Source organism: Lampetra planeri, chromosome 24, assembly GCF_965212315.1.
Source record: "Lampetra planeri chromosome 24, kcLamPlan1.2.h2, whole genome shotgun sequence".
Taxonomy (NCBI): Eukaryota; Metazoa; Chordata; class Hyperoartia; order Petromyzontiformes; family Petromyzontidae; genus Lampetra; species Lampetra planeri.
The window spans coordinates 8,713,654-8,741,454 of NC_136130.1; the positions used below are offsets into that span (position 1 = coordinate 8,713,654).

A 27,801-nucleotide genomic window follows, 5' to 3' on the forward strand; every position below is an offset into this window, starting at 1 on the left:
CCCGTACTTATTTGAGGCCGAGTCGACCTACGGGAGGTCCAGGACCGGTTCAGATACTCGTCACCGATGTCGGCCGTGAGCGGCAATCGGACTTGGTGCCCCGGGCTCGCGGCGCAGCGCGCTAACCGCGACACCACCGCTCACCGTCACACACACAGACACACACACACACGTACAGACGCACACACACACACGTACAGACGCACAGTCGCACCTGCGGCCCCGGTGCCGATGAGCTTGGCCTTGCTGCGCGCTCCGTCCCCCTTGGCGGTGTAGGCCGTCACGGTGAAGGAGTACGTGCTCTCGGGCCTCAACCCCGACACCACCAGCTCCTGTGCGCCACGTCACGGGGTCGGGGGAAAATCGCGCGCCGGTCAACGGTTCAAGAGGTCAAGGCAAAATTGCGCTCTTCATGCAGAGCTTTACATAAAAAAAAAAACCCGCTGACGACAATAAAAACCCTCGGACGAATAAATCCAGCTCCAGCATCTCGTGCGCGCCCAGGCCGTGGTGGCGGTGGCTACACACGTGGCTGCCCGTCATCCAGCACTGTGGAGGCAGCAGTAGCAAGGGTTGGTGGATCGACATTCAAATGTTGCGAAACTCCCTTCCCGTGGGTATCCAGATGTCATACCCTGGATCGCCAAGAGAAGGCGGTATAGCAGGCACGGACTCATCTCTATCTGCAAGTGCTGCGGACTTTGCAGCGATTGTGAGATGTACTTTTGCATGAATGACCCTGGGATATAAAAACACCGATGATTATTATTACTATAATTTCACAATTTTTTTTACGCGATTTAAAAACATTGACTGTGCCTGATAGGAGTAGTGACGGAGTTCCATGACAACACCACCACCACGCGGGGCAACTCCGACAGCACAGCACAACCCCTGTAAAAAAAAAAACCTACGCAGTGGAAGGGTGCCATGTACCCAGGTAAACTCAAGACCGCACACACACGTGCACATGCTGGTCCAGATGTCTTGCGACCACCCCCTCTCCCCCCCAATTAATTGACCCCTAATATTTTATTTTTCCTTCGCCCATTCATTTCTGTTTTAAATAAACCTCCCTTCTTCATTCCAGATGGCTGATACGAGTTCATTTACTGTTGAAGAAGGGCTTTGCAGCGAGCGTAAATGGGCTTCATGAAATTCACAAACCAGAAACAACCAGTGAAAGGTGTTTATCGAAAGGATTTTAGTGAAAGAGTCAACTAAAGCAGCTCCGGCAGCAAATCTGAAATAACAGAAACGATTATGCAAAGGAAAAACATTCCAGAGGTCAATAAATTGGAGGGGGGGGGGGTCACAAGACATCACATCTGGACCACCCTGTGTAAAAGCATTGCCCCATGCTGGCGCGGCCCAATTTGTTCCGTTTCCGTCGCCACGTTGCAATCCCAAGCTCAACGCGACATTTAACTGGAGCCGAGCCTCAGGGGGGGGGCTTCCTTTCTCTGGCCACGACTACGAAGCGTAACGTCGCGTTCACACCCAGCAGGGTGGCCTGCCACGGTTTTGTTAAATTACCATCCCCCCCCCCCCCCCCCCCACTAGGAGTGACCAAAACAAATTAAAAGCAAAGCCAAGGTTAGCGGGGGCGGTGTCGCAAGGCCGGTGGTGGTGGTGGCGGCAGCGCAGCGGTTAGTGGCGCCTGCCACTCACCAAGCCGGTGAGTGACGAGGCCAACAGTTCAATCCCCGCAGCCACCCCGTGGTAAACACGGCGGGGGCATTCATTGCCCGCTCCGCACAGACATGGATCCGAAGGCAAACGCGTTCGCGCTGCCTGTTGTTGTTATTACCACCGCCGCTGCTGCTGCTGCTGACTGCCGCACTATGAGGTTTCCCCCTCCACGACGCCTGGCCAACGTGGAAGAGTAGGCCAATTTGAAAAACAAAAGCCTCTCTCGAGCTCAGTTTCGTGCAGGACCTTCTGCCGGAAGTGGCGTGCACAAGGTAATTGCAGGGCTGCACCTTTACCGTAATGTGAGGTTTAGCCTAGCTGCGCTGATCTTCACACCGGCTTTCGGCTTTGCGACCGTTAACGTTTAACATTGAGAATTCCACAGGTACATTGGCCCGCTTCTGTAATCCTCATGCATAACATGTCATCCTGACAATCCTGAAAGAGCCTTAGTCTAGCTTTCTTAGCTTTTTGTTAAAACACAAAAAGTAAACAATACATTTTTTTTTAATAATATTTGCTGGATATGCATTTGACCTTCAGCTGACAGGCATGAGCTCTCAATGCAGGTACAAATAAAACGCCGTTCTGTTAATAATGTACATAAAAAAAATGTGGGTCATCAGCGTATCGGATTTCCAGACTAATATTGAGACCAGTCTTATCAAGCGGCATTTGTTCAAGCAAGACAATTCCGGGCAGGTTTAGAGTTTTATACTCTTTGGTTCTTTAGAGTTTTATGTTTGTGTAGATTATCGACGAAGGCCCTGCTGCCTTGTACGTGCTCCCTGCTTCTATCAAAGTCCCCAGCCAAATATTCATTCAACGGGGACAGGTCGCTCTTTCTCCTGTGCTGCTCCCAAGGTCTAGAACTCCCCCCCCCAACACCCTCCAAAAAAACCCCTCGATGTTTAAGACCAATTTCTAGACCTTCTGCTGTGCCTCTCTCTCTCTCTGTGTATGAACTGGGATAAACGAATCAAGACAGTACGCGCCTCTTCCCCCCCCCCATGACACACATCCCATTGCTTTTGTCCCGGCATCTTGAGATGCGGTTAAATTTCGGCGCCGTATGAATCCAAATTGTACCGTGGATTTGCGTAACGTCTCTCAAAGCACTTGCTTGCAGCTGTGCACAGGACACTCATTTAAAATACTACCCCTTCATTTGTACTATTTATATTCATCATTGACATCATAACCGATCGTTGATCTATCCACTGCTGCACGAAGGACAAGAGGGGAAGTATTCGTATTGTCCTATCGTGTGTTTGTTTGTGTTTGTTGTCGTAACGTTCTGACCTGCCCCCCACTGGGCATCTGTGCAACAAGGGCTTCACAGCTCATCGGACTCCTCAAGTGCTAATAATTATATTCTGATTCTTTGACGGTCTTGTGGCGACCGCCACAATCAGGCGTCGCTTACGCATGCGAGGTGACCTCTTCGCTCCGTCTCTACGGCGGCCGCTTGCGAGAAGACGGCCGCCGCCTTTCCTCTCGCCCCCATTTCCCCTTCCGCCACCGCCTTGGGGTGGAGCCGTGAAGTGATGGAAGATTCGGCACTTTCAGCCGCCTCGCAGACTGTCGCAGGCAGCCTTCCCCGTCTCTCTCTCACCTACGTGGCTCTCTCACATCTGCATGGCTCATCTATGTGGCTGTCCCCCCCGCCCGCCCCCGCTCTGCCCGTGGGCCTGCGCAAATTTTTCTCTTTTTTTAACAAGTGAATGCGTAAACCTTGACGGACACTTAGGGATGCGCGCTTGGCAAGGCAAGGTGGGGAGCGGTCAGGGGGGGAGCGGTCAGGGGCAGGATCTAAGAGAAAGACACTGGCGTATATAAAACACCGCAACAAAGTGAGCGAAGAGCAGCAGCAATTCAACGGCTGGTAAAAGAATTCCGCTCGCTTCCATTGTTTCGCCGGTTCTTCTGTTTAGACGCGGGCGCCGCTCCGCCGTAGGCCTCGGCGAAACGGCGGAGTTCACGGGCGTTGGATAAATAAAGAAATGAACAAATAAAATGGGGGTGGTGGTGGTGGTGGGGGGAACGAAGCGCAAAAAGAACAAACGCATAATGAGAAGGTGCGTATAACTACGGGGGCTCAAGGACAACTTCGGCGGCGTGGCAAGGACGAGCGTTGCTACTGGGCGCCGCTGTTCCTGCACGCTTATCGTGCCTCTGTGCAACGAGCAGCTAATCCGTACGAGTGCATATTACGTGCGCGCGTTACGTATACTCGTCCACAAAAGCTCGTCCTGGACCCGCTCCACCCAATGTCAATGAATGAGGCTTTTGTTGTCGTGATGACTCAGCTGCATTGGCGGTGGCGGGCAAACAAAACGACAACAAAATACTCAACGCAGTTGTCGCTAACACTGTGGCCCTAAAAGTAAAAGAGGGACACGTTCGTCTGTTGGGATTTTGTGGACACATTGGTCTTCACAGATGAATATGAGAGTGAACCAGTGACCTCTGGATTCCTCTGCACTAAAAAGTGAAAGGAAAGTACACTGGGATGCACACCACACTCCGAGCGATATTCTCCGCCAAAGCAAGGCCGGAGGAGGCACAGAGAAGCGGACAGTGCCGTCATCACCCCTGCCTGCCTGCCGGCCGGCTCGGCGGCTCGCTTTGGCGGCGTTCCTGGTGGAACACGCGTGCCGGTGCACAAACACGGTGGTCAAATTAACGGGGCCTAATCTGGCCACATCAGCAAGGCACCCTACCCGTGGGGGTACACGGGCAACGTGGCAAATTAGTGCAATTAACTTCCCCCCTTGTCATCTAATCGATTGCCCCGCTCCCCTGGCTGCGTACCCACCCCCCCACCCCATCGTTCCTAATTGCACCGTGCCCGAGCCCCAGCTCACGAGATGCGGGCCCGTCCTCGTAGCTGAAAATGAAATGCGCCGCACTCCATCTTGCCCGCTGCGGTAGCGTCGCTCGGGTGGAATTGGGGAGGATGAAGAACCAAAAAAAAGAACAAAAAAACGACGAATTCCAGTGACTGGTTTTTCGCGATCGTTCCGTAAAAGCTCCCCGATGTGTTTGAGGGGGGGGGGGGGGGGGTTGTGCCGGGTGCTGTTGGGGGTGATGTCCGACGTTTTTCGCCGCGTGCCGTGAACTGCTTCAGGAGCTGCCGGGCAGCACATCGAGCGGAATGAGAGTGCAATCCAGAAAATGCATCAGAGAGATAAACCGAGAATTCAAGTTCTTACAAAACAGGGGAAGAATAGGGTATTTACAAGCTTGATAATCTCTCCAAACTGCCATGAAAGAAGGACTGGTGTTTATACAGGTATTAAAAAGGTATTATATATTACAAGCAAAGCACTCATTCAAATTGCATTGTGCAAACATTTCCATCAGGCCTTCCATAAAAGGGTATTGAGACTCAGTGAGGCTTTGGCCAGGTAAAAAAATTACGTTTTTAATGCCATGTTAATCCACTTCTGGACGAGTGCTCCCTTATGTTATATCCATCATATGGTTGTTTGGCCATACTTCACCGTGCTGATCAGTGTGGTCTGGTGAAGGGAGGTCCACCGTTGGCTCAGCGATCGCTCGCCAGAGATATTAAGCCATGGCTGGGAATCGAACTGGGCCATCTTGGGTTCACAACGCAGTGTGCTAACCACTGCACAACTGCTCCTACCAAAAGTACATTGTGCCATATACATTGCATGATTGCGTATAAAATACACACCATGAAACGATATATATATATTCGGCTGAATATATAAGCCATTCTCTCGTTAATGGAATTTGACAATGGAAACATATCTCTTTGGTTTTCGAACATCTTAACACCTGTCTCATTGTCTTGCCACTGGCAAAAAGGTCCCATAGATGGAATTGGAAAAACATCCCAACGTGCACGGCCCTCTTGAAAAATGTTTTTGCCATTCAGTGGGATTTTCATGGATCCCGAAAGGGCATTAATGGTATCACAGGCCAAATTCTGCCGATGAGACACGGCTGAGTCAAAAACTGGTCCAGGGGTCACCTTGTTAAAAACCAATGCTCCTGGCAAAACCAACCCACTTAAAACGTTTGTGTAACCCCCTATAAGTGAGGGGCATTTACATTGCCAAATTTTAATAATCATATTTGCATACAGCCATTCACAACAAAGTCTCAAAGGCCCTCTCGGCCAATGGGAGCCGCCGCTTACGCTGGGTCAGCAGGCCACAGCGGCAGCCTGCGTCAATATATTGAGGTGTGACCCCGAATGAAGGCCGCCTGCTGAGACACTGACCGGATCGTACCAATCCCTAGTGGGTGAAGGCGAGAAGGGGGGGGGGGAGGGGGTGTGAACGTGTTGTCAGGTATGGAGCTCCCCGAGCCCAGAGCTCCCCTGAGACAGCCTTGGCTCTGTTGGCTGAGGCTGAGTCACTAATAAGGACCCTGCATAAATCAACGGGGAGCGAGGAAGAAAGAACCCCCCCCCAACCCACCCCCCTTGGGGACATGGCACAAACCGGCTGAATAAATTACCCTAAACATTTCGGAACCCAAACGGCCAGCCAGGTTTTTGCAGTGCCTGCCACACATACACACACACAAACACAAATCTATCTGTCTATATATAAAATACAATTCTGTTCAGGTCTGCAGTGTAATAAAAGTACAAAAATGTACCCGTCTATTTCGCAAACTTAAAGCATTTGCCACGCGCGTGAAACACACGCAAAAAAGAACGTCTCAATTAAAATAAAAATAGAAAAAAGAGGAACAGGTAAAAAGAACGGGAAAATGTTTTAATCAGCCTCGCTTGTCGTGTTGCTATGTCACACGGCACACTACAGCCGTGCCAAGTTGTCTCATTAGGGTGCCTAAGTTTGGCACTTTGAGCCGAGCCATCCCCGTGTCCCTCCCCTCCAAGGGCCGCGTGCTGCTCTGGGCTCATCCGACGCGGTGCCCCTCCAGCCACGGGCTGCGCCGCGCCGCGCTGCATTCACAAAGCGCCACAACGCTTAGCTGGCAAGCCACCCCCCCTCAACAGCTCAATAACCTGTGGTGAACTGGCGTAGAGAGCGCATTTAATGACAACCATAAAAGCCCGGAGCACAAGATCGAAGCTGAGCGGCAGGTCTTCCTCACGCACCGCATGTTTGCACAGCGCTCCGGCAAAATATTGACGAGATATGACGCTTCTCTTTCCCGGGATACAACCTGCCGGGGCACGTGACCTCGCCCGGGCGTCGTAAAGCAATGGCGCACAACGGTCCACTTTGAGGGGCCATTAACGGCAAGTGCAATGAGCACCTTTGGACCTGTCCTCGTGTACAATAATAATGCCACCATTACAATGGTAGTGTGTGACATTTCCTCACCAAATATATATATTGATTTTGCAATAGAGGTAGACGAAAGAAAAAAATAGCTGGAGAACAAAATACCAAATGTGCCCCGAGATTCAGGTTAAACGCATCGGCGGTATAAAGTGTTAGCGGCGTAACAGTTAGACATCGTCATCAGCCATGATCTATCAACTGCTGGATGAAGGCCTCCATGCAAGCCGCCAACATCTCTGGCGATTCCATTGCTCCGTCTCCACGGGTGAACACTCTTTGGAGGCATTCCATTTCTCGGCCGCCACGCCATCGTGATTTTAACTTGGGTGGCCAAATAAAAAAAAATGGTGGAAAAAAAATGTGCCCCGCAATTTTTCTTCCAGGGCCCAAAAATCCAAAATCGGAATTTTCAAACGTCTCCAGTTATAATTGTGGACCCAACTATATTCGTGCTAAACATAACATTTCTACGCCTTATAGAAAAAATATCAGTCACTCGTTCACTCGCTCACAGCCGTCTATTTAAGATGCTATGATTGGTGCTATGCACATCACGCTTCAAATGAGGCCTAACAATGTAACCTTTTTTTAGCAATCAGCTCTGCAAATGTTTAATCCATCCTTCACACGACATGCACCGATTTAATTAACACACCCATAATGAGCAACACAAAAACACACCGATAATCGCAGCCACCGCAGTCAAATGTGAAATTTGAAACGCAGCTCAACTTCTGTCGCTGCCAAGCTTTTCTTTAATCAACATCATCAACCATGTTCAATCCACTGCTGGATGAAGCCCTCCCCAAGTTGACAGTATGTCTCATGATCCTGCGATGTAATAATCTGCCTAGCACCTGCGCACAGACTTACAATTTTTTTTTATACAAACTGACATCGCCTCATCTCATTGGTGGATGTCCTCTTGAACGTGTTCCATCCCTTGGCTGCCATTCCGTTATTGTTCTCGACCACCGTCTATAATCCCTTCTAACGACGCATCCCGAAACAAGTGCACTGATTTTTCTTAGCAATTTGAATGGGATCATTGGCCCGCGTGCATTCTATAACACTGGTCAACAAAAAAACTAACTTTTTTTCTGGCCTGGACTTTTTGCAGCTATCGGCATACCCCATTTTCATTGATTTTACCCGAAATTAACTCTGTCACTTATGATTGCAAGTTCTTGCGAGTCAGTGACTGCTTTAGTGTTAAAATATGGTGCTGTATTTTTAGGATAGTGTGTTTATAATATCATTTTATGTAGATATCCACATTTATTTAATATTTTTCTTGTGCAGTTTTTATTGAAAATGCAATATTTGATATCTCAAAAACCTGATGTGATAGACAAAAACTGATGCCAGATTTGGAATCAGCACCCCAAAATTACCTTAAATCCTTTGGAATACCTTATGCCAGAAAAAGTGTGTTGACCAGTGTAATCGATGCGTTCCCTCATCTCTCTCAATGTAATTGCAAGCGGGTAGCTCTCCGCACTGCTTTTCGTAACTGTTCCGCTTTTGTTCGGCGAAATGACAACGCAGTTATTTTCGGTGCGATGCGTCTCTACTCCTCGAGTTGTCCTCATATCCTTGTCTTGTGTCGTGACGTGTTTTGTTATTGCTTGGTCTCTGTCTTCTGGCCGTGGTAAACCAGCAGGTTTGTTTATTTGATGGGGCCTGTCATCTGTCAGCAAGCGGGCGCGACGAGGGCGACCGTGATTCGCTGTCATTGCAGCTCGCGTGCCACCAAAACCCAGGGGAAGTGAGTCCTGATCAGCCCCAGACAGCCGATTACTTCGAATACGAAAACGGGGAGGTGATTGAAGTCACGTGGCACTCAGTGGGACACTCTACGCTGTGTCCACTCCCGACCCTGACGCCTGTTGCATACTTGGAGTTTGTGTGTCTCTCTCTCCCTGTGGTCGCGTGGATTTTTCTCCGGATCCTCCGATTTTTTTCTCTCCACATTTAGAATCAACATCACGCGTTCAGAGTGTTTGGCTGCTCTAAATTTCCCCATGACGATAATCCACTTCGTTGAACTATCATTTGTGATAGCCAGGTCGCTTCTGAAAACCAGCTATGTAATAATGTCATTTTATAGCAGCATCATTCATGCAATTGTATCTCACTGAATCAATTACCTCGTTCCATACACAGATAAGACAAAAACAAAATCCCACTACTTAGCATATAAAACAAATGAATACCTAAAAAAAAAACAGTTATTTTTTCGTTATATAGCTCAGTGGGCCTTACCTGGTAAAATAAAAGTTATTTTTTCTAGTTTATAGTTGTAACCCACGTGCCGATCAACACACGGCACAGCCCGAAACCACATCGTGTGGCTGCTACACAGCACAACCGCGAACACCAACGCAGTTGTTTGTAATGTATTACTCGCGATGTTCCACTACGGTGAGTGAGTATTTATACATTAACTCAAAGATTGCCCAGTAAGTTCACTCCACAGCAGGCGCAGCTTCTTAAAGCCACCCCTACGAGCTTTCTTCCAGGAGCACAATCATCATCCACCCTTTTTTGTCCTTCCCTCTAGTTTTTGGCCCCACGAGAAATCAAGCGCTCCTCCGGCTCGAAATTACCGAGGCACGGCCAAGCCCTGTGAGCTTGTTCTCTCCAAAACTCTAAGACTAAGTGGCGGTTGCCATTACAGATCATAGGACTCATTAGTTTGTACGAGGGGCTGCCAGGGTCATTAGGAAACCCACAAATCCTAGACCTCCAAAAGACCTCCAAGCTTTCGTTCTCCGTCCGTATCAATCGCTCACGTGTCTGCCATAACTAAAACCCATGAATAAAATATCGCCGACTTCGTCTGCATGCTGACTGCCCGGGTCACAAAGACACGCGTAACGGAATTAATAAACGCCGGCGATGCTTGGCTTCGCATCGTCGTCCGTATCGCACTGCGTGCCTCCAGGATTGAGGAACTGGTGACTCCCACGCCGAACGTTTGAAGGGGTGAGTTAACACGTAGTAGCAGTAGTAGGCCTTTCGCGACCAATATCATCCATAACCGTTTTTTTTTGGGTTAGATCGCGTAAATATAAATGTGTCGTTAAACCCGCAGCCACCCGACACAGCCAATTGTCACGTAAACACAACATGGCAATTCGTTACTAGTTCAGCACACTGGTGTGTTGGGAGAGTGAACCCACAACATTTACACCTAGAGTACTACGTGTCGCCAATCATTGCAACCAGCCTCACCAGGCGACAGCCAGAGTTGTGGAGAAATCCTCCTGTTTCGGTCTCAAATAGAGGGGATAAGTGTGATGACGTCACTCGTGAGCCAATCGGGTGCAAAGACTGGGAAGGTGGCGGTATAAATTACAACGGGTATCCATTACTGTACTCTTTGGTTATTTCGGTAAAGTCACGTAGGTAGAAAAAATAATAGATCACGACGTTTCGATCGCAAAACAAGCAACCTTCTTCAGGTGAGACAGAGAGAATATCTGATTTAAAGCTTTCGTGACTGCAGGGATTCATATTCTTGGTTCTTACGGTAAAGTCACGTAGAAGGGAAATAATAAAATAATATAAATATAAAACAATAAAAATTCTCACGACGTTTCGACTGCAACACAAGCAATCATCATCAGGTGTGAAATCCGCAGAAAGAAAATTTGAAAATTTGAAAAGAACCAAGAATATGAGAGAATATCTATCAACCGTTGACACAAACCTGGTACCACGTTCCCAGCCACAGCATTCTCTGCAAACGTGTACAGCACAGTTAATCTACGGCTCATTCTGTTTACAGGTTCTCAGATTCCATTTATCTGTGCCTACACAGACAGCAGACCTTGCCTGTGCTCTTACAATCCCCTTCGCAAGGGAAGTCTAAAGTTTTGTACCCATTCTGTTAGTTGGATTCACGCCAAATATTGCTTCCTGGCACTACTATGGTATTGTACAGAACATACCGTATATATATACGCGGCAGAATAAACTGTGAGCCAAATATATTTACTCATGCTATCGAAACTCGACTGGCATGCTCCCTGCCGCAAGCCACTGAGAAAAGCACACACACAATGTACCCCTCTTCACGTGAGCTACTTACGTAGTCAGCCGAGTCATCCATTTCCAGCTGCACACAAGCAACGAGAGATAAAATGCCACGGTTAATGCACGAAGAGATGCATGCGAGCATATGCATACATAAACAAACGGTGAAAGGTAAAGGTGCAGTGCTGAAATTACTCGCTTACACAACTGCCGAAGGAAGAGGTGACAGCAACCGCACATTAGCCCACCACACGGAACCTACCAAGTGATTCACTGCAGTGTAACCCATTGACACTGCCGGGTGAAGAGAGGTGGAGGGTGACACAAGGAACTCACCACCCCATTGTTTCTACTGCTGTGTGGGGAGATCGAATTGAACCGGTGACCTCTGGATTGTCGACCCACCGTGCTACCCACCGTGGTAGCATCACGCAGTCGCAGAGTGGCGAGATGTTAACTACCTCGCCTGGTATGCAGGAGGCCGTGGGTATGATCCCGACCCCAATGCCTGCTGTATATTTGGAGTTTGCGTGCCTCTCTCCCAGAGGTCGCGTGGATTTTTTTCTCCGGGACCTCCGGTTTTTCCCTGCACATTTAAAATCAACGTGTGCGTTTGGAATGTTTGGCTGCCGCGTTACATGTCCACGTGATAAGGTACTTTGTTGAGCTATAATTTGTGATAGCCAGGTCGCGTCTGAAGAGGAGCTATATAGCTCAGTGAGCTTTACCTGGTAAAATAAACAAAATTCCGTTTTCCATCTCATACTGATTTACATAAAATTTATTCATAACCATGTTAGAACCCACTGACAAAATGGATATCTCTGAAGCACCTCCATGCCTCTCCCCTTCACTGACCTGCACTAACCAGGGTGGGTTCTGTACAATCAAACCAAACCCCTTGAAAGCGGGGGGGGGGGTGCGGAGGAGGCCATGACCCTGTAAATACGCTTTTGTTATTCTCGACCAAAATACACCAGGATGAAATCAGCTCACGTGCCAGGTGCAAAATGGACCACGGCATTCGTGAGGCGGTGAGAGATGGCGGCGACTTGGTGAGGCCTTCATCCAGCTGTCAATAGATCATGACTGATACTGACGATGCTGCTGTTGACGCTGCTGCAGATGATAATAATGCTGATGCTCCTACTGTTATTATTACTGCCGACGACGCTGCTACCTAACCGTTGTCGAACGACCTTCCTTTACGATGTTAGGACACCACTGGAGCCATGCATTTTTAAAATCATCTCGAATGAACACTCCTTCCCCCGCGCCTCCAATTAGCGCGGTTGGCTCCGCACGGTTGCGAAGGAAGTCCAACACGACACGTCGCAACCGCTGACGAGGATGACGACGACGACGACGACGATAACCGACGATGCAGCAAAGGCCCCCGCTGGCCCGGCTGGGAGCCGCCCTCACCTGCTTGTCGGAGAGCATGAGGTCGCGCACGGCGGGCGCCCCCTGCGGCTGCCCGGCCTCCACGCGGGAGTAGTGCACCTGGTAGCCGCGCACCTGCCCGTGCTGGCGGCCCGCCGTGGGCGTTCGCCACGTGACGCGCACCGTCGTCGAGTTCACCGTCTCCAGCTCCACGCGCCGTGGCGGTCCGCTCGGCACTGGGGGCGGGGACGGGTGGCGCGGACGGGCGGACGGGCGGGCGGGTAGGCTCGGTTACAGAGTTGGAGGTGGCGGTGTTGCCCAATTTGACCACTTTTGTTGTCGTGAGATTTTCGTGACTTGTCGTTTTTTTTTTTCCTCGTGAGGAAATTTGGTTGAAGCGACCGTGCGGCAAATCTAGCGCAGCATGCACCAACTTTTAGAGGAACAAACCCACGTGGCGGTGGCCAAGAGCCTAATGCGAGTACATCCAGAGTAGGAAACTGGGACAAGGATTGTGAATTGAATTGGTCGTGAAAGCTTACGTGTTAAACTAGGAAAAGGAAGTCGCACAGTTTTAGTAGCATTTCCCGGTAATTATTAAGGATATATAAACAATGCAATTCGAACTGCTTTTGTGTTCAGTTTGTTGTCCTTCCCCCGCGCCTACGATTGGCACGGTTGTGAATGTACGGTGCGAAAAAAGTTCAACGTACACACGTACAATACTTGGTAAACGTTGCAGTTTAACACATTCTGAGCGGTGTTTGAAACGCATCGTTTTCCAGCCAGGACTTTTATTCTGCTACGACAGGTTTTTTTTCTTCTTCTTCTCATCGTTTGAGAATTGTCTCGCGATGTGACAGCGACTTTCAAAGGGTCCGTTGATCGACGTTCTGCTATCGACGTTCTGCAGTTCACTGGGTGACTTTCCAGTTTAACGAGCTGCCCCCCCCCCCCCCACCATCAGGAAACGGGTTGTGTCCGGGCCAAACGGCCAGGTCATTTATACTTGACGGGGAAATGTAATTTAGAAGAAAATTCCAAACTTTTGCCCTTTCCCTACCACCACCCCTACAAAGAAAAGAAAAGTGCGGTTCCCCACAAAGCGTGTGATGGTTTTATCTGCCGGCTAATGAAACGTATGCACTGTTTGGCGTCTCTTTAATGGCCTCTACTTTGAGCTTCCAAGCCCCGAAGCCCTCTTGCTGAATCGGAATAATCTTATTTGTTGGCCGAAATAAGCTCGGCACAATGTCAGTGGCCAGTGGACAAACCATGCGAGCCGTGTTGAAATTGGGTCGATCAGAGGAAATGTGAGGTTTTCTGACAGCAAGTGTTACACTTAATCATACACACATTCCGTTTTATGATAATAATTATACATTAACGCCATGCTCTTTGGTACAAATAATACAACATGTGCACTGCTGGGTCTCATTGCTTCTTTCAGTCTTCCTCTCCCTCCGTACAATGACCCAGAACTTTGGCGATAGCGTCCAAGGTGAGCGAATCAATGGCAGAGGATGAAGTTTCTCACAGTGAGCCGGCGCAGTTTTACAGCCGACCAAATTGGCCAGCAAGAGCCGTTAAATAAACACAGAGAGACACGCACGCACGCATGCACGAGGAGGAGATGTGCGAGCCTAGGGCGCGACTACAGCCACACGGATGTGCGCATCGATCAACCACCGCCCCTCCCCCCCTTGCTGCCTCGCAACGGCGCTGAAAGGTAAAAAGTGTGAAAGGCCATGCGCGTGGGAGTTTGAAAAAGTGCAAATGGGTCGAGAGCGCGGTCATTGGGAAGGCCGCGGCGAGGTACGAGTGAGCTCAGTGAAAGGCTGCCTCCATCCACCACCCCCCCCACTTCCACCCTCCGCGCCACCTCCAAATCGACGTTTTTTAAAAAATCAAGTTTCCTGACCAGAGGCCTCAAAAGGCTCAACACGCGAAGCGGGCGGCAACAAACGGCGTCATTAGAATTGGCGAACGAGCGGCGGCGGAGGCGACGTTTCTTGCGTGGAGGATTTCATCTTCGAGGCCCGCGCCGCCCAGATGCGTGTGCGCAGTGCCCCACGTGCCGACTGAACTCCCAGCGGCCGTCTCGGTGGGCATCTGTGCCCGCGGTAGCACTGAGCGGGCACATGTTTTTCGCGCGGGTCCTGCGCACCTCAGGGTCGGACACTAAAATGGTCGATGCGCGTGCGGCCCACGACCCCTTGCGGAGCTCCGCGGTGGCAACTCGGGTGGCACACGGGGCACTCAAGCAAAGGGCGACCGTTAGAAATGCAGACGAGGAAAATGAACCTGATGAGGACGAAAATGATTTCACAGCTAAAGTCGGCGTGGGCGGTCATGCCAGAGCCACGTCAATTATCATTTGGCACAAGAGTGTTATTTTTTAAGTATATATAGGCTATTTATACAGAATTATTAATACAAATTTAAATTAACCCTGCTCATATACGGAGGAGGATAAAAATGAAAAACATTAAATGTTGAAAATCTGAGCAAAAAATGCGGCTAGTTCAACAAAGTGGTTTAGTTTCCAATTTATTTTTTTCATCGTCATTGCAAAAATACTTACAGATGAAAATCCGATTAGTTTCGATGGTGTTGTTGATGGCCGGCAAAAGGCATGTTTTGCTTTAATGTGGCAAAGCGCCCCCAAGAAAGGCCGGTGGGGTGGGGGCTTCAGTTCTGATGGTGATCTAATTGCCAAAGATTGCCCAGCGCAAAGGCTTACATTCGCCGATTGTTAAACTGCAAAAGTACGTGTTCATATGAAATGTGAATGGAATAGGTCTTGCATCTGCAATGAAAATTCTTGTTTCGGGGCAGGACGCACAGTGCAGCAGCAGCAGCAGCAGCAAACACAAGTGATAATGGATGGTGCTCCGGCCGGCCGAGAATTTCAGAGCGAAGAGGAGAGAGAAGAGAAAAGATAGAACAAAGAAAGGAGACACGAGTGAGTCGTGGCAAGTGCTGTGCCGAGTGCCTGCTGCATCACGGGCATAGCAAACAAATCAATCTTCTGTTTTGAGGTATCACTGTCATCGCCAGCAACATTTTAGATTCTCGCCAGCCTTGTCCGTAAGCCGTCCACCGGCTCACTCACCACCCTCGACGTCAACGCGTAAACATTGACAGTCAACTCGCCACCGCGCGAAAGAGTGTCTGAGGCTACGCAAGTCTACGAGGCTGCGTGCGAGGCTAGAGGTCTACTTGTCAGTCTATGACACTCTGTATCAGTCTACATCTCAGACCACTGACGCCACGGTAGCGAGATGTTAACTACCTCGCCTGGTATACAGGAGGTCGTGGGTTTAATCCCTACCCCAATGCCTGCTGTATATTTTGAGTTTGCATGTTTTCACTCCCTATAGTCACCTGGATTTTTCTCTGGTTCCTCCGGTTTTCCCCTCTACTATTTAAAAATATGCACTTAGAGTATTTGGCTGCTATATATTTCGACATGACGAGCCACTTCGTTTGAGCTATCATTTGTGACCAGGTCGTTTCTGAACAAGAGTGATATTAGCTCAGTGGGGCTTACCCGGTAAAAATTATAAATAGTTTCGTAAACTGACCGCATAGTATCGGCACTGGCCGCTTCAGGGAGTGATCATGCGGCCTTGCGGTAGCGTGTTTGCCACCGCCCTGGTCATTGCTGCGGGGGTGCATTCACCAGAATATATACGTGGCGCCTGCTTCACAGGGGACGTTAGAGATTCCCCGGCAATCGTTCACACAAGAGGAAGAGCCCGTTGATTGCCGGCGTCGTCGTCGTCCAAATTTCCCAAATGTTAAATATTACCCGCACATTGCTTCAGTTGAACTTGAACACAGAAGTCATTGCCCCCGCCCCAGCCCGACTTGGCGGTGGGGGTACCCCTCCTGAAAGGAAAGTCGCGAGACTCGGCGAGTCTTCCCTGCGTCATGAATAAAACACGCGTGCTAACTCTACTGGCAGCAACTCTTTCGATGTTCCATCAGCTCCGATCCGGAAGCCGTCCGCACAACTGGCTCGCTCGCTCAACCTTCGACACCGACGTTTAAACGCCGGCGATCAACTCCCCCTCGACGTCTGAAAGAAGAAGAAGAAGTCTGCTATTGTGGAGGAGAGCGAGAGGGGGGAAATGGGACGGATCAGATACGAGCGGGGAGAGAGCGCTGCGCCGTCTGAGATGACAGCAGTGGGGGTGGTGGGCGTTTGGCTGAAGATGGTGAGGAAATCCCATCACTCGGAAGGCTAATCAATAACGGAACGGCCCAACGCTAGGGCTGCGGTGCGATAACGGCACGCGGACTTCCATCCTGCTCAAATGTCCACTTTGGAGCACGAGTGCTCGGAGAGGGAGGAGCTATCGAATAAAACAGATCTTCCCCTCGGAGTCGCCACCACCACCGCCACCACCACCGCCACCACCGCCACCACCACCACCACCACCAACCCACCACCAAACCCCACCACCGTCGAGGGAAGCAAAAAATAAAAAGTGCCGTCGCAGCGGAAAAATAGGCGGAGGACGACAACTCCCCGGTGAATAGGGGCCGGGTGAGAATAGGAGCGCACGAGTCCATTAACACTCGCACACACAACGACGAGCTCACACCCGCGGCCGCAGCCACAGCCGCAAACACCGCCATTCACAAAGTTGTTGTCAAGAGCACCGTACAACACGCACACAGAGAGACGCACAAAGGGCATAGATCCCCCGTGTAGCCTTTAACAGACCGTTGGGGCAAGTGTGTGTTAGCGAGCACCTATGAAGGCCGGCATGGCACACTAGGCGGAGCGTGACCAGTGCCACGCCCGGCCACCTTTGTCTCCCTGGTGGCAACGTTTACACATTGCGCCAGGTACTCATTTGAGGCTGATTAAACCTAGGGAAGGCCCCAGGAGTGGTTCAGATAATCGTCACCGGTATTGGTCGTGAGCGGGAATCAAACTCGGGTCACCAGGTTCACAGCGCAGTGTGCTAACCGCTACACCGCCGCTCCCCGCTACACACACGCGCCACCGACAAAGAGACTCACAGACACACACAGACACGCACATGCACAAAAACAGCAGCAGCAGCAGAACGTACACTTGAGATTCAACAGGGAATCGATCAGAGAAGGTGAGCAGGAAGCCTGTGGAGTGAGGCCACAGGGCACGGAGCGTCAGTGACCACCGCCGCAGGGAGCTGTGAAGGGTTCAGTCTGGCTCAGCGGATGCTCTTTTTGAGCGGTCGAGGTCAGAAAACGGAACGGGAATCGGAAAACCGCTCAGCGCAGCGGCGTGGAGCACCGGAGAGAACACGAGAGAGCAGTGCAGAAAGTCGGCAGAGAAGGACTCGGGCCAGGCACAACCGTTAGCTGCAAAGACACCAAGATTAGGAGGGAAAACACTCAAGAGCCACGTTAGAGTGTCGGTCCGGCCGCCATGGCTATGGTGTGGGCGGAGTGGCTGCGGCAGGGGCCGGCTCAGAACAGAAGGGCCCCCCCCCCCCCCACCTTGACGTACCATCCTCGAGTGTGCGTGCCTGGATGGGCATTGACGGGGGCCCCGGGCCAACCACTGTGTGGGCCCGTACCGTCACCTCGTACGGGGCCCACTTGGTCAGCCCGTGCAGCTTCACGCTCCTCCGATCCTCGGGCTGCCACGGCGTCTGGCGCCAGCCACCCCCCCCGCTCGGTCGCCCTCCCGTGCCGTGCGCTTCGTCCCCTTCCTCCCCTTCGTCGTCGTCCCTCCTCCCCGACTCGTCGGCGTCTGCGTCTGTGTGCGGTGCGTCTCTGTTGGGTGCGTGCGCCACGCCTTGGCTGGGCAGCGCCCTGTAGGCGACCGTGTACCCCGTGATGGGGCCGTGCCGGCTGTGTGCGGGTGGCGGCTCCCAGCTGACCAGCAGGCTGCTGGAGCTCAGGGCCACGCACGCCGTGTTTTGTGGGGGTGCGGAGGGGGCTGTGGGTCGGGTTGGGATTGTGGTGGAGGTGACGGGGGGGGGTGTGAGGGGGGAGGGTTTATGGAGAGGGAGGGGTCACCGTGAGTCATGGTAATGGAGGGAAACATCTGAAACCACTGCAAACAAACGCGAGCAACTTTCTTTGGTTAGTAAAATATGAACACGATGTTAATGACCTATGGGGGTGAAAAGTACAAGTTAGTCAATGTTTGGATGACTCATCCTGCAGGTCTGGGGGGGGCTCAACTTTTTTGTTAAGGCTGAGCCTCTCGAACACCCACACCTGTAATCCAAACGCGGAAATTCAGCGCGAAGGACATTGCACTCTCACACGTACATCAGAGACGCCTTGAATTAGTGACTGCGAACATTCGATTAGCATCGCGATTAGACTCCCACGACCGCGCTGTGTCCTAAAGAAAAGCAAAAGCGGGAGCCTTACAATTCCAGTGACGTGAAAACAAAAACATTAAAACCACCGCAGGCGTGGTAGAAGAATAAAAAAAAACTCTGGTTAAGGACGCAAATAAATTAGCGGTGAAAAAACCTTCTTGAAAGATAAACGAAATTACAAGCAAAGTGCCATCATCGTTAAAACCTTCCAGTTAGCTGTGAAATAATTATTTGAATAACAATAATAAATTCAGCGGCAGGGTGGCAGAGTGCACCACTCGCAACAATAAACGCCCAAACGTATCTCAGTGGAGTCATCCAAAAAGTCTTCCGCCGTAACATCCATATCCCTTTAACAGCTAAATAAACCGACAACTTAAATAACGATAAAAGTAAAGCTCTCCATCCCGCGGGCACACCGCATGCATGCTTCCACCCCAAAAAACAAACAATGATGGACTACAATACCTCCCCTGGGCCAATTAAAACGCCTGGTGACGTCGCGTATGATCAAACGCACGGCGTTGCGCATGATTCTCCCGTCCTCGTGTCTCCGCCGCGGGTGGCATTTTCGGCAAACGCTCGTGGGAGCAGAGTTGCCGCTGGGGGCCGCGTGGAGGTCCCGGGGAACTTTTAGCGGGTGCCCGACTCCTCGTGCTCTTCACACCTCTCCCCCTCCAGCCAACACCCCCCCCCCCTCCCGTCATGCATCACCGCTGACCTTTGGCAACCCCCTTCCGTTTGCACGGCATTTAGGAAACAATCGAAACCTGTCCTACTCTCTCAAGTCGCGCCGCACGGGATTGGGGGAGGTGGGGGGGGGGCAGCACGTGATCCAAACCCGCGGGGGGGACGACGACATCGGAGGCACGGAGACTTTGCGACATCCCCGGTCGCGGCCGAGACGCCCGAATGCACCCAGAGGGACGAGGTGCGCGTTTGGACCAGGGGAGTGGGGCTCCCAAAACAAGGCTGCATCGAAAATCACCGGCAGACGCACGTTGTGCATGCACACATGATGAACGGGTTTGGTGATATTGGGGGGGGGGGGGGGGGGAAACTGTTCCACGTGTTGCAATCGTTTTTCGATATATATACGGAGAACGGCGGCACGGCAGTTGCACCTGCAAAGAGGTGCAATGTTGTTTTTGAAAACAATCGCTCAAATTTGCAACATTGCCACGTTGCGGTCTATGACTGAGGATGAATATTATTTGAAGTCGCAGGGCAGCTCTGTGCGCACTCCGTGTGCCATTGCAACCTTTGACTTTGCCACCGTGAGCACGTAGTGGTGGTGGGGGGGGGGGGTGCTATAGCGGCTGTGTAAGCGCACGCCGCAACCCGTCGAGCCGCTGGGCCGCTCGCGATCCCTGCTTGGCCTACGTCCCCAGGGGGGCCGAGCGAGAGGGGGGGGGGGGCGCGTGGCGCGTACTTGACTGCATGGTGCGCTCCGTGACGGTGAAGGTGGCGGGCCCCAGCCCGGTCTGGGAGCGCGCCGCCAGCTGGAAGTGGTAGACGGTGTCAGGCTGCAGGCCCTCACGCAGGAACGTCATGGTGGGCTCCAGCATCACCACCTCCTAGCGAGCGAGCCAGCGAGTCAGCGCGCAATTAACGCCAAGCCGGAGGCTGCGACGATCACTGTCGTCAATCGTCAGCAGCATCGTAGTCATTGGCTTCATTGCCACCATCATGATCGGTTGTCCGATTAGCACGGTTGGTCCATGTACGGTGCGAACGGGGTTCAACATACATTCATCCTCTTATCATCACCACTGTCATGATCATAATCGTCGTCGTTATCATCATTGTCGTTGGCGTCATCATCACCATCATTGTTGTCAATACCATTGTCTTCACTTTATTGCACTTCGGTTTTGAATATGTGGTCTCCCGTGTTAAATTAATTCATAATAACAGAGCCCTTAATTTTCCCATCAGAGTTTCACCGAATCGCAAGACTCGTTTACAAGAGGGCCGGGGGTTATTAGGTTGATTGCTCACACCACGAGGACAAACTTGTCAATTGCTTTTTAGGTGGACGCGGCGAATTTTATATTGCAGTTCACAGTCGCCGGTCGCCGTCCACCTGGAGGACACGAGTTGTTTCTAGACGTCGGGTGGACGGAGGTGTTGGTTCGACAGAAGGGATTTTTGACGTTAACTTTTGCGATCAAATATTTAAAAATATTTTCTTTGACGATCGTCGTCGTCAACACCATCGTCACCCTCCCCCCTCGCCCCCAACATCATCTGGTCGAGGCTGTCTATGAACTCCTTTGGGGACTTTATTCATCAATGAAACCCAAACTTGATTTTACTCTCAAACGAGTAACGAATGGTGATAAATTACTTTCTAAAGTGCGAGTCATTGGTTTAATTGAAATTCCACATTCCTGTGGAGGGGGATGGGTCCATCCAAAGGACGAACACTGGAGGCTTTTCACAACGTGGCAATCATTTGATCAATCCTCAAGGGTCGAACGGGGCAAGTTGAAATCATACTCTTTGGTTCTTTCGGTAAAGTCCTGTGAGTTGAAATCGTCACTATTTGTTCAACATTCAGAGAAAAAAAATCTCATTTCATTTTAATGCATATTACTACATTTCCCATGAATTATACACAAACATATGCACTGACTGATCCACTATCCTAAGCCCGGTGGGAATTATAGAGAATAGCGTGATTGATCAATCTATTATTCAACCAGATGCCTACTATTGCACGGGAGGGCCAGGGTAACAAAACATTGTTATGGAATGTGACATTTTCATTTAATTTATACGTACTTTTCAAATTTGTAATTTGAGCTTTCACCAGGAATACAATAAGTTTGGCAAATGACGGTTCAATAATTTGAACATTAACTTTTATTAAATCAGTACACTTTGATAATTCCCCACACGCTTTGATGAAATATTGTGATTCGGGATCGTGATTTAGTTTAATAATCAATTTCTTGTTTTTAAGATCGTGGCGAGCATAGTGCCAATGACTCAGTGAGGGCGAGTTTACCCCGATAAGCACAGCATATCGGTGCTACGATGGCGAGATATTAACTACCTCGCCCGCTATACAGGAGGTCGTGGGTTCGACCCCGACCCTGACGCCTGCTGTATATTTGGAGTTTGCATGTTCTCCCCGTGACCACATGGATTTTTATCCGGGTCCTCCGGTTTTCCCCTCCACATTTAAAATCAACATCACGCGTTTAGAGTATTTGGCTGCTGTCAATTTCCACGCAATGATGATAAGCCACTTCGTTGAGCTATCATTTGTGGCCAGGTGGCTTCTGAAAAAGAGCTACACAGCTCATTTAGCCTTACCTGCTAAAAAAATAAATAGTTTTTAGTTTTATATGAGTGTAACCCACAATGATAATTGATTCTGCCTCATGGAATGGTCCACAAATCTCTATGATGATAGGAGCACTTGTAAGTGTGACTCATGGAACAGTCCACGTATCTCTGTGATGATAGGACCCCTGTGAATGTGCATGATGGAATGGTCCATGCATCTCTGCAACGACAGCACACCCCTAAGGGTGCACCTGATGAAAGGGTCTGCGTCTCGATGATTGGACCCCTGTAAGTGTGGCCGATGGAACGACCCACACACCTCCTGGTTGTCTCCGTGGCGGATGCTCAGCTCGTAGCTGGTGATGTCGCCATAATGCGGGGGAGTCCAGCACAGCAGAATACTCGAGTCGGACTCTGCTTCTGCCTTCAGGTTCACCGGCTGGCCAGGAACTGTGAGAAAAAAAAGCACGTAAAATTTTATTTTACAGAACAACGTACATAGAAGGGATTCTGCTGTGGCAAGATGTTAAGTTATTATCATCATCATCATCAGCACGATCCATGTAGGTGTCCGCTGAACGTTTCGTCATCTGTTTCCACTTTCCTCTGTCGGTGACTACATTTTCATGTATATGCATACTCGACTCGAAATCCAGAGGTCGCCGGTTCGATGTCTCGAGGTCGGCAGCTGTAGCTATGGGCAGGTTTATTAAATCCCCCCCACCGCAGTCCACCCAGCCACATAATTCGTCGATGGCTATGTTGTGTGCGGTGGGACAAAGTGTGGGTAACTCCAATCCCTTCGAAGACATCGGGGCCAATAGAGGCCTCTCCACCAGCAGGGGAGACAGCGACTTCAGGACCGTTGCTCCGAACTGTTTATTTATATTTATTATGCAAAAAAGTTAACGCCTGCTTTGGCAGTGGTGCACAGGACATGAACATGAAAACACAAGGAACTCAACGACACCCATCGCTCGCACTGCCTTAGCAATTGGAGTAGTTTGCAATCGGAGTAGTTCGATTGCTGTATCAAGTAAGCGTGCTGTGACGGTTCCACCTGAAGATGGAAGCTTGTGTTGCCTCCGAAACGTCGTGATTTTTATTTTACTTTTATTAATTTTTTTTTACCTACGTGACTTTAACGAAAAAACCTAAGAGTATGAATCCTTGCAGTCACGAAAGCTTCAAATCTAGCACAGTCATTGCCAGAGAAGTCTGGTCTCATTACACGTGTCTGCATACAATGCAGCGTTAACGATGAGCATGATATGTATGCTATACAGATCGGTTCAGGACTGTGAAACACACAGAAGACACCAACGCCATAAAACCCATATGGAAAAACATATCAGAGACACCCCGTAGTTCATTTGAAGCCACAGGGTCAGATGGTGCGGGTTTGTATCCACATTTGGGCCACCCCACGCAGGGGTTGGCGTTCCCAGTGCTTAGCTGGGCTTTCTTTGTACCCTGGTGAACAAAACCACAGCGATGGTTACTCGCATTTGAACATGTAGTGACCTACTTGTGTTAAGACCCTTCTGCAAACAGTGGCCAGAATAAATATCCTTTAAAATAGAAGAGAACAAAAGTAGAACCACCACCACCACCACCACCACCCAGCATATAGCTGCCGCTGTATAGTATGTTAGGGCAAGTGTCATTAGCGAGCACTTATTAAGGCCGGCACAGCGCAACGAGTGCGAGGGTGTTGCCTGCAGCGATGTTCGGCCTGTCTTTATCTCCCACAGTGCCGGTGTTTGCACACCGCACCAGATACTAATTTACGGCCGAGTTGACCTAGGGGAAGCCCAGGGCGGCTTCAGATATTCGCCACTGATGTTAACCGTGAGCAGGAAGCAAACTCAGGTCGCCAGGTCGAGCAGTTGCAGTGCTGGTGACCGCTGGTGATAACGACTCCAGCAAGCACACAAATACAGAGGCCCCCCCCCCACCCCATCCCCCGGTATAGCCTTCACAGGTTTTTTTGGGGCAAGTGCGGTTAACGATCACCAAGCGCACACGTGCGTGCGTGCACACACACACACGTAGCGGCACAACAACAAAAAACACCACACACGAAGCAGCATCAGAGACGTGACACATTTTACAAAGTCAATACACAATGACATAGCCCACATGACAAATGATGCATGTCACGCTCTCATACGCCCTTAAATCGTGTCACAACAAAGACCTCTCCCCCCCCCCACTGCCATAGCCTTAATAGACTGTTGGGGATAGTGCAAGCACCTATGAAGGCCTGCACGGCACACGAGGGGATGGGTAGCCAGCACCACACGCCCGGCCGCCTTTGTCTCCCGAGTGGCGATGTTTACACATCTCACCACGTACTCATTTGAGGCCTAGTAAACCTAGGGGAGGCCCAGAAGAGGTTCAGATAATCAGTCACGGTGTTGGCCGTGAGCAGGAATCGAACCCGTGTCGCTGGGTTCGTAGCACAGCGCGCCTATCATTCCGCGACCGTGCCCCACCGAGGATAACAAAGACCCCGACCCCCACTACCCCCGGGGGGGGTGAGTGGGGGTACTCACCCCCCCCCGTTTAGCCCTACACACCACGGCACTTGCGCGCACGTGTATCAAACGAAACAAACAAAAAAACCCCACGCCTTCGTGTGGCACGCGCGAACCCAAAAGCGCACGCCAAGGGAGCAATTTGCGCTGGCGCGAGCTCGCTTGTCACAGCCGCGACGTGGGCGAGGGAGAAGTGGTCCGTGCTCGCCGCGCCATCGTGGCGCCGCCGCTGCCGCGATGGGAGCGGGGTGGCTGACATTTACAAAGGTTAACACCGAGCGGGAGCGCGGCACTTTTGTCCACCCGTTTCACCGCGCGACGCGTTTGTCGCCCGCGCCTCCCGACGACGACGGGGAGCGAGGCGCTCTCTCTCCTCCCTCCAGCTCGAGACGTTAATCCGATGCCTTTTGAGATACCAAAAGAAATGACCCTTTGCGCCGCAAATGGACCGCCTGCGTGCCTCCTCCTCTGCTCCGCGCGCATCGTTGCCCGAGCGTGCGTATTGGTGTGTGCATGTTGGTGCGTGCGTTGGTGCGTGCGTGTTGCTGCATGCGCGCGTTGGTGCGTGCATCTCCCGCTGGAGGCAACGGTGGCGCAGTGGTTAGCGTGCTGGGCCATGAACCCGGCAATCCGGGTTCGATTTCCGCTCCGCGGCCAACATCGGTTGGCGTGAGCATCTCCAATTCGTGCGGATGGCCACGTACGGTGCGAAAGAAGTTCAACATACATTGGTGACGAATATTTGAACCTGTTCTGGGCCTCAGCGCAATACGATGATACTTTGTAAAACGGATATTTTCATTATCGTGGATCTCCTGATATAACAAGATATATTCTTGTTTACATATACACCGCAATATGAAGGTGTACACCACAGTTAGTCAATCACCAGATCGTGTGTGCGGTGGGATAAAGTGCAAGTTTCCCGACCTCTTCTAAGACGTCTGGCCAGCATAACAAACTACTCGGCCACCATTTCCCCTCTACAGGGCATCTCCTCCTTTAAGCGGACGCCTTTCGACCAGAACGAGAAATTGCAGTGCTGCACCTTTGCCTTTAAACGCTTTCCTGCCGTAGCAACCCTAGTGCGTGCGTGGGCACGTGCGCGGGCACGTGCGCGTGCGCGGGTGCTCCTCCTTGCCTCCCATGGTGGTCTTGATGTAGATCTCGCCGGAGAAGGGCCCGTCGCCGACGGACGTGAACGCGAGCACGCGCAGGGCGTAGAGCGCATCCGGCAGCAGCCCGCCGATGGTGGCGAGGAGGTTGTCGTCGACGTTGTGCTTGAGCCACGTGCTCGCCGGCTGCACGGAGTCGGCGGTGTAGTAAACGCGGTAGCCGCAGATCACCCCGTTGGGCTCCTCGGGCTCCTCCCACGTCACCACCAGGACGGTGGGTGCGCCCAGCATGCGCGCGCGCACGTTGCGCGGAGGGCTCGACGGCGCCTGCTCGCCCGTGCGCGCGAACGCCGGCGAGCTGGGCGGCCCGCGCCCGATGTTGTTTACCGCCAGCACCTGGATCTCGTACTTCGAGTTGGGGTTGAGGCCCCCGACCGTGTAGCGGGTGGTGGGCACGGCGTCCGTCTCCTGGAAGGGGCCCTCCGACGACTGCAGCTTGTACTGCGGCGGCGCGGGGGGGGGGGTCAGGCGGGCAGTGGTGGAGATCGCTCGTTCGACGCACGCATTTATATCCGCATAAGATGTGGGGGTGCCCACGCTGCGGTCGATTTTCACAGCACGAAAACCACTACACTACCGCTTCCCACAACCGCCTACCTAATGCACATGCACGCACGCACACACTGCATTTGCAACTCAAGCATGCGGCTGTATGCGCGCCCGCAGGTGAGAAGATGAAGTGAGTAAAGTTGTGGCTGGGTAATGTAGGAATCATCACTGAGAAAGCATGTGGTCTCCTGCGGATGTTAACTACCTCGCCTGGTATGCAGGAGGACGTGGGTTCGATCCCGACCCTGACACCTGCTGCTGTATATTTTGAATTTACACGTCTCTCTCGCCGTGGTCGCGTGGATTTTTCTCCGGGTCCTCCAGTTTTTCCCTCCACATTCAGAATCGACGTGCGTTTAAGAGTACTCGGCTGCTATAAATTTCAACATCATAAACCACTTTGCTGAACTATAATTTGAGGCCAGATCGCTTCTGAAAAAGAGCTACATACATAGCTCAGTGGTCTATACTCCAAACATCCAGGCGTCAGGGTCGGGATAAAAACCACACTTCACCACCAGGGTGCCCAATGGATCGGCATGCTCCATGCCCTCCTCACCTGGATTATGTAGAAGAGGACAGGGTCTGGACTGAGCGAGTCCCACGTCAGCGTCACGCTGGTCGCCGTCGTTTCCGTCATCGTCAACGTGCCCAGGGCCTTCGGCAGGGCTGGAGGAGGTGGGGAGGGTGCAGGGGGGTGGGGGGAATGATGGAGCAGTGGTGAATAGGATAAGGGGAGGCAGTTGGGTAGAATTGGCCGGTTAGGGTTAGGGTCAGAATGCGGGGTTGGGGCACAGATGAGGAGGGAAGAGGTGGGATAAGCCGGAGAGGAAATTTGAGCAGCGGGGCCCGAGGAGGGCAGCCTGTAATTAATTTCCGTTGTGTGCATTTTTTTTGTTATCATTAATCATACAACTGGACAGATTAGTGATGGAAACGCGTCCCATGACGTACAATGAACCGAGTGTGCATGCTTAAACAGGGCCAGATCCATAATTGCGAGCGGAGCGCACCGAATCTGCTGAAGCCTAAAAACATTCTCCCCCATGTGACCCTCTCCCTGACCCCCTGCGTTGCCGTAAATTTGTATCAATCTGTCCACCGCTCGCTCCGCTCCACGCGCACCGTGCTCGTGATAAATTACGATCCCGTGGCCCCTGCATTCGCGCTCCGCTCAGGCTGCCGCACCTCGACACGCCTGTGCCGTGCTGCTCAAAAGGGTTGGCTTGTGTCATGGTTAAGGCCGTGGGCTCTCCTGCACTTTTTGTGCGGCTCGTGTAACACACAGCAGTCGCACTGCGCAGAGCTATTCAGCACCAGGCCGCGTCGCAGCCAGTCATGCTTCAATACGCTCCATTGACTAGATCTTGGAGAGGAAAAAAATAATTTCGAATTCTCTCCCCACTCCAACGCACGCTGACCCTGGTGCCTTGAGGGTGTGCGGTAAAACTGCCACGTTCTCGTGACGGAGACCAATCTCTGCTTTTGGACA

At 51.3% G+C, this 27,801-nt stretch overlaps 1 protein-coding gene across 6 annotated transcripts in view; it reads right to left on the minus strand.

Annotated features, from left to right (window-relative positions):
• LOC144726724 (receptor-type tyrosine-protein phosphatase delta-like) overlaps window positions 1-27,801 on the minus strand; it is a 341,659-nt gene that overhangs the window by 63,754 nt on the left and 250,104 nt on the right. For all 6 annotated transcript variants that reach the window (XM_078605566.1, XM_078605565.1, XM_078605563.1 and 3 more), the window contains 8 exons: window positions 26,869-26,978; window positions 25,727-26,201; window positions 22,365-22,495; window positions 20,181-20,325; window positions 17,920-18,354; window positions 12,453-12,646; window positions 11,083-11,109; window positions 215-332 (listed from right to left, as the gene is read on the minus strand). In XM_078605566.1, coding sequence (XP_078461692.1) covers window positions 215-332; window positions 11,083-11,109; window positions 12,453-12,646; window positions 17,920-18,354; window positions 20,181-20,325; window positions 22,365-22,495; window positions 25,727-26,201; window positions 26,869-26,978 — 1,635 coding nt within the window. The remainder of the gene's footprint in view (window positions 1-214; window positions 333-11,082; window positions 11,110-12,452; window positions 12,647-17,919; window positions 18,355-20,180; window positions 20,326-22,364; window positions 22,496-25,726; window positions 26,202-26,868; window positions 26,979-27,801) is intronic.